The 7,620-nt window shown below is 37.7% G+C and overlaps 1 protein-coding gene across 2 annotated transcripts in view; it reads left to right on the forward strand.

Annotated features, from left to right (window-relative positions):
* LOC137173324 (NLR family CARD domain-containing protein 3-like) overlaps positions 1-6,725 on the forward strand; it is a 121,352-nt gene extending 114,627 nt beyond the window's left edge. For both annotated transcript variants that reach the window (XM_067578103.1, XM_067578104.1), the window contains exons 23-29: positions 602-882; positions 1,024-1,137; positions 1,245-1,386; positions 3,050-3,097; positions 3,778-3,818; positions 3,995-4,283; positions 5,940-6,725. In XM_067578103.1, coding sequence (XP_067434204.1) covers positions 602-882; positions 1,024-1,137; positions 1,245-1,386; positions 3,050-3,097; positions 3,778-3,818; positions 3,995-4,261 — 893 coding nt within the window. In that variant the 3' untranslated portion in view covers positions 4,262-4,283; positions 5,940-6,725. The remainder of the gene's footprint in view (positions 1-601; positions 883-1,023; positions 1,138-1,244; positions 1,387-3,049; positions 3,098-3,777; positions 3,819-3,994; positions 4,284-5,939) is intronic.
* Positions 6,726-7,620: the final 895 nt, after the last annotated feature.

The raw sequence follows: 7,620 nt of genomic DNA on the forward strand, positions 1-7,620 counted from the left end.
CATGTACCATTAATGCATGTTACTAACTTGGCATCTTCCCCATAGTTTTGTGCTTTCTCATCTCGTGGGTTTTCATGAATTGTGGCTGCAGACCGCCTGCTGCTATGGTCCTGCTTGACTCCCACTGTTACTATTATTATTATTAGTCATATTTCTATTATTATTGTAGTTGTTACTTCTATTATTGTGGTGCATCTCTGTGTCTTTTTCTCTCTCTCTTTCTCTCTCTCTGTCTCTTTCAACCCAACGGGTCAAGGCAGATGGCCACCCACCTAGAGGCGGTTCTGCTCCGGGTTACTTCCCATTAAAGGGGAGTTTATCCTTGCTATCGTCAAGTTCTCAACTTGGAATAGCCAATTTAAACAATTTATCTCCTCTAGAGCTCCCCGGACCCCTCACAGAAGCCCCAACTGACCAAAAAGAGTCATAATCCCTCACTGGCTTCCCACCCACCATCACTGACAGTTGTGTTGGGTGATTTGCCCCACCTGGGAAAGTGTTTCATTCATCACTGCCTAGACTGAGTGTCCTAGAAATCAAATAAAATGAGCAGTAACATTATAAAGAGGTTGTTGTTAGTAAAATAAATCTGTTTTCACAGCTCCGCTCCCTGAAGGTCTGCTTTCTGTCGTCCACATCACTGATGATGGAATGAGCATCCTGGAGCCGCTGGAGATTACAGACACTCATGTGGTTGTGAACGTCCCTCATCTCTCTGCCTTTGGCCTGGTCTGGGATTTTATCAAGAGTTTGCTTTTTTCACAGAAAAAAACAAAAGCAATTAGTGGCCAAGTTCTGCTGTTCCTCCGACCACCAAACCCAAAAACACAGAGGCAGAATCTCGATGTATTTCTCCTGCCGAGGAACATCCCTCTGCCAGAGGTAAAACTTTATGTTCCAACTTCACTTTCAGTCCAAACCTGTCTGATTGTTCTTAAAGCTGCTAGTAGGAACCGAATATAGAGTCAGAATTTAATTGTAAATGTTCACCCCTCTAATAAAAATGTTCTGATGTCCCCTCAGGTGAGTGCACAACAGCGAAATGCGGACTACATCACAGCCCCTTCCAAATGTAAACTTATGGAAGATCACAGTTACAACATTCTCTGTCCTAAGGCCTTTAAAATACAGCCAAAAGTGAGTATTTCTGACAGTTTGTAATACTTGATAAAAGTCTTTGTAACATGATTCATAAAACTGCTGTTTGTTTCTGTTAGTTAACTTTGGATACTTCTGGTTTTCAGAAAGCAGATTTTGATCTGGAGTTTGGACCAAATTATCACCCAACGTTTGAGGTCCGCCTGCCTATAAACACCGACGAAGTGGCCTTGAAGGTCCAGGACCAAAGAAATACAGAGGTCTGGGAGCATGAAGTGGATCTGACTGGTAAATATTTTATCCTCCTGCAGTAACACTCTGTCTTCACGTTCCACTGTTTGTTTGTTTTTTAACCAGTTTTGAAGGATCTTGTTGGTCAGTGGTGTTAAAGCATGGAAGACATGGCTGTCAGAAAGGTTGTAAACTTAACTTTAGAGTCAAATTAACGAGTCAAAAATTGTAAATTAACAGTAGGACTGAGGAGCTTTATATAAAGAAGCTAAAAGTAACTTTGATCAAAGTGTCAGTGCTGACTGCTGTAACTCCAAAGTGTTGGAAGATAAGGACTACAATCATGTCTACCCACAAAGCACTGAATCAGCCAATAGCAGGTGTCCAAATGTGATGTGTCAGGACTGCGTCACATCAGTCATCACAGCTTCTTGCACACTTTGAGCCCATTTACACCTCATAATGCAGGTGTAAATGCAGCAGAACACATTGTGATCTAAACATTTGAAGGTGGTCAGTCTCACATTGTGATCAGATCTCAGCCAGTTGTAAATAACGTCAACATGATATATTTGAATGGCTATGACTCAAGGTGGTGTAAAGGTCAACGAAAAACCCAAAAGCTCAACTGAGACCAGGTATGTAAAAGTCAAAGAGGCAGGCAGAGAAAATGGCTGGAACATTAAGGCAGAAGCACAACAGACGAGGGAAGCCTGAGAAGGAATGAAAGTGGGCCTGTATACACGCTGTGAAGCCAAACAGACAAGCACTATTGTCTGTTTGGCTTCACAGCAGATACAGAGTCTCTGCAAAAAAGATAAAAAAGGAAAAAAAGGGAAAATATATCAAAACATCCACAGAAGCCAACGATGATGTGTATGCTCCAGATAAGTCTCACTTTGCCAGTAAATTGCTAAATTATTTGTTTCTGCTTGATCAATTTTTGGTGGGGAATTCCTTTAAAAAAAACAAAAAAAAAAACAAGTCAGTGTTTAGTTGGGGCCTCTTGGCTTCAGGTTTCAGATATTTATAAATTAGTTGTAGTGGAGGCCCAAAGAAGTCAAACTCTCCAACATGTCACAAAAAAGCATAGTTCAGAAAAAAATCCAAGAAAATACAATACTAATTAGATTTTTTCTTCCTCCCACCCCTTAATCATCTCATGACCACTCAGATTTAAGAAATCAAATGTGTTTACCAGAATGCAGTGTTAAACAAAATGTAATGAAAATGTAAATAAGGTCAAGTGTCTTTTAATTACAGTCTTTTCTTTATTATAATCAAACATGTATGGGGCGGCTGTGGCTCAGGAGGTAGAGCAGGTTGTCCACTAATGAGAAGATCAGTGGTTCGATTCTGGCTCCTCCAGTCTGCATGTCGATGTGTCCTTGGGCAAGATACTGAACCCAAATTGCTCCTGATGGCTGTGCCATCAGTGTGTGAATGGTTAGTTCCCTCTGATGGGCAGGTTGGGACCTCGATGGTAAACTTGAAAACTCATCTGACATGTAAACTTTTCAGACACTAATCCATCGAAACAGGAAGAACAGATCGAGGACAAATTAAGAGAAACAAAAGCTTCTGAGAGACAGAGACTGATTTTATATTATTAGCCAAATTTTGTGTTCTGATCATTAAAGAAAGCAGTTTGTTTTCTGTGTCAGTGACATTAAAGAAGAACAACACAGTTGTTAAACAATTTTCCGTAAATCTGTTACAGCTGTTGGATCCTCAAGTGCAGCAACTGATGGAAATACCTTAGTTGGAGGTAGGTCCACACGTATGCAGTTTTCTCATGAAATGACTTTCAAAACTTACAAGAAAAAACAAACAGAACAAAAAAAGAACAGGCCTAACTTGATCAAGGGTTGCAAACGTTTCAGTGGCTAATGTAAGTGATGCATGGAATATCAAATAAAACCAAAAAACTGAGATTTGAGGGCTTTAAAAATGGCATTTAGAGTATGAATGTCATATCTATAAAATGTAGAACTGACGTGTCAAAATAAACATTTAATGGCCCACATTTCCTCTTAAATCATTCATTTGTGTTTTATTTGGATCTCTATTAACTACTTCAGTAACTATAAGTACTCTTCCTGGTGAGCTTGGTCCTTAACCTCAAGTCCTTTGCTTAGAAAATCTACAGCTTGAATGAATTTTGTGTTTGTAATATTTGACAAATTTCAGTCAGCTCTACTTTAAATGTAAAAAGTTGAAATTATACAGAAATTGTTGATTGTGTGAGTGAAAGGGGTAACACAAAGTTGCCCTGAACTTTCATGAGAAATCTGACCCCGGGTGTTTTATCACAATGATTAGAGGGTGAGAGATTAAGGATTGCGTTTGCTTTGTTGGTAATTTTTTGATAAAATTATTTGTATTGTAAGTCTTTATGGATCAAGATAGCCTGATGCAAAGTTGTTTTTTTTTTTCATTTCTCCTCAGAGGAACAAACTGTGAATAAACTATCTGCACCAGTCCAGAATGTGAGTAATGTCAGTATGACATCAGTATGACTTTTCACAACACAGCTTTCATTCAATAAGATGCAGGTTGAAAATCATCCAATATTTTAAATCATAATTAGATCTGATACTGCAGTCAGAGGAGCTTTTCAGCTATAATCAATAATCCCTTTGTTTATTTGTTTTTAATTCACCAGGCAGCAACAATCACAACAGTTGGAGAGAGGCTTTTGGACAAACTGCAATGTTTGGGAGAGGAAGACTTCAAAGACTTCAAGTGGTTTTTGCACAGAAGAAACCTGATCCCGGCAGAGCTCCCATGCATCCCATGGAGCAAACTGGAGAAGGCAGACATGAAAGGTGTGGTGGATCTTATAGAGCAGACCTACAGCCAACGGGCTGTGGCGGTGACCAAGATGCTTTTCAAGAAAATAAACAGGAATGATCTGGTGATGCTGTTGTGAGACACCAGCTCAGGATGCAAAGGTAAATTATTGGAAAACAACAAAGCAATCAAAAACACAGAAGTGGCCTGTTGAGTGGCAAAAACAATTCTATAAATGTTTTTTCCTCCAACTTCATTATGAATCAGAAACTATTACGTAAGAGCAGATTTGGAATTTGTTTCAAAATGGGTTTCAATCAGGAGAGACCATTGAATGAGAAAAGATAATGTTTATTATATAGAAAGAAATGATAGTCAGAGTCTTTGGCACTTAGACTCCACAAGGACATCATCCCTGAGCAGCTGTGAGATAGATCCCCGTATGGAGTCCAGACACTGGTGGTGGTAGATGACTTGAGATGAGGCTGATAGCTGATGAAGTGATGGTACCAGCAATCCTGTGGAGATGGGGAGGCAGAGGGGCATGCATAATGGCGGCATTCCAGACTAAATCAGAGAGAAAGAGACATATTTAAAAAGACCGCAACCAGATGAACAACAATGTTGTTGCCGTGCTCTTGGGTAGAAGTGATCAGCAGGTGACAGTTGAAACTCAAACAACGCCCCTGTGCACTGACAACGAAGAAATGAATGAGCATGCATAAGAAATGAGATTGTCAGGGAGGTGTGAGTGATAAAATTACACCAGGCATACAAAAGATAGTCTTCCTGACTGAACTTTCACTGAGCTTCATTTGTTTGAGGACTTGAGGATGCCTGTCTCATAACTGTGAAGCATATATACTGTTTGAAAAAGCTTTTTTTCAGTCAGTTCATGAGTCACTGTATCTGTTACATGACTCTTTTACCCCTGATTGTCAGATTTTGGCTCTAATGCCCTCTGCTCATCCCCCTGTACTCACTATTTGAAGTATTTTGGGGAATTTGCATTTTGATGATTGTTGCATTTGATTAACGGAACATAGTAGATGTTCTTCTGGAAGATAAATTCATGACCATCTTTGAAAGGTATTTCCATAATCATCAAAGAATTGTCTAACCATCTAAAAATTAACAATATGCAGTTCGCTGCTCAATTTTCAGCCTGCATCCCAAGTTGCAACTCTATGTCCATACAAACAAAGACAGTAGCCACAAGTGACACTTTAGATTAAACCTTATTGGACAGATTAATTACCTGTTCAACAAAATGCAGTTTTGAGTTCAGCCAGAAAGTGCAAACAGTAGAAAAGGTGATATTACGAAGCAGTTGATGCAAATCTACCATTTTCCATAACACTTTATGATTCATTGATTTTTGAATTTCACTTTAAAGCAAATTGTAGAATCATTTTGCAGTGAAGTAAAAGCAACTTATAAACTTTTAAAGATTGATAATGATGTGATGTAACAGTCAGTTTTCTCTTCAGAGATCCACAAACTGAGCAATGACACATCATTCTGACTTTACACAACATAGCTTTCATTCAAAACATGCAGGCTGAAAATTCTTCTGAGCTGACACTGATAAATTATGATACAAACCAAATTTATAATTTTTCATCAGATGAATGTCACAGATCTGAGGCTGTATTATATCCTTAATACAAGAAAACTTGAATGTTTTCTTCAATAATGTTACGATACTGTTATTTAGATCTGTAATGATTAGTCAATAAATTGATTAGTTGATCAACAGAAAATTAATCTGCAAGTATTTTAATAATTATTTTTTTTTTTTTTCTTTCATCTTTCAGCTTCTCAGATGTGAGGATTTGATGCTTTTGTGTCGACAGTAAACTGAATTTCTTTGGATTTTAGACTGTTGATCAGACAAACCAAGATCGCCTCTAAGAAGTTATAACGGCCATTTTTCACTATTTTCTGACAGTTTATAACCAAAACAATGAAATCAAGAAACAGAGCTGTCCAAGGTTTGTAAAACAGAAGTATAAAATTATTTAATTGTAAGTATTTTTAACCATGAAAACAAAATGCAACAAATCAAACACAGAAGGTGATTTATTTTAGTCTGTTATAGCAACAAAAACATGTGGTGTTTAGATCAGGTGGCTCACTCTGGGTTTTTAGCATCAGAGTGTGTGAAAGACTTACAGTCCTGACAGAAAGTGTAAATATATTTATTAGTTGACATAATTTAAAGAGAAAAGAGAAATGATTTGCCCTGATGTTACCAAAGAAAAACATATAACAGTGTTTCATCTTCAAAAAGCAGTTGAGTATGTTGAGTATTGAGGTTGTAGTGTGTGGTGTTGTTGTACTAGAGTGCATTATATTAAAAGATGTTTGTAATACTTTGCTCCCCTCATGTATATAAATGTCGGGTGGACTAAATATTAGAAACACCTTGTAATATAATGCAGTCCAGAACAGCAACACCTCCTCACACTATAACTTCAATAATAAACATAAAGTTGAATTATCACCTCTGACAGTGTCAACAAAAATGGAAATGTAATGTATATTTTTGTACATTGTACATGTTTTCTATTTTAAAATCTGTAATAAATTCCCTCATTGTTGTTTGGTTCTGATTATTTGTGAGAATGAAGTGGCCTAAAAATAATGTATATGAAGCAAGTATATTGATGTGACAGAGAGACACGTGTCTTTACCTCCAAAGCGTTCAAAATGTGCACACTGATCATAACATTCATTTGTGTCTGTAATTGCTCAACAGGTTTCAAGTCTTTACTGATATGATGGAACTGAGATGAATACTTCCAGTAAGGAAATATTCAAGTTTAAGCTGATGCCTCAAAGTGCTGTAATGTCATTAAGGATCAAAGTGGTGTGATTATTTACCTAGAAGAAGAAAGTTCTGAGTGTTTCCAACAAAACCTCCATGCCAGTGAATCTTCATTTTCATGACTTTGTTGTAATGAAAGCCAGAATGAGAGGTCATATTTTCAAATTGTTTTGCATATACCTTTGGATAAAGGAAAGTTTAAAGTAGGACGTACATATCAATCATGTCAGGAACTGAACAGTTATACATGTGAGTGGAGGAGGAAGCAAAACACTGACTTGTGTTCTTGTCTACCTGATGTCGGGTCCTCTATCTTCAGATTTTTACACATTTAGGATCTGTATCAGGTCAGATTGGAGGAGGCTGAAATCAGTCTTTATGTTTCACAGGTGACGGCTTTGGTGTTGACATCTGTGGGGTTGTTTTGAAGTGTGTGTGTGTTTGTGTTTGACTTCAGACTTTCAGGTACAAAGTAAGTCTTTCTCTTTCTACACTGACAGGATGAATATTTTTCCTCCTATCGATACATGCTCAGCATTTTCCCTGCAGTTACAAACCTCCCATTTATCTACTTTCTTGTTTAAATGTCGGCCTGAAGTAGGAAATGGACAATGAAAAGTTTGATTGTATATGATAAAATGTTTGGAGGTAAAGGAGAATGAACTCCG

Source organism: Thunnus thynnus, chromosome 21 (assembly GCF_963924715.1).
Source record: "Thunnus thynnus chromosome 21, fThuThy2.1, whole genome shotgun sequence".
Classification (NCBI taxonomy): Eukaryota; Metazoa; Chordata; class Actinopteri; order Scombriformes; family Scombridae; genus Thunnus; species Thunnus thynnus.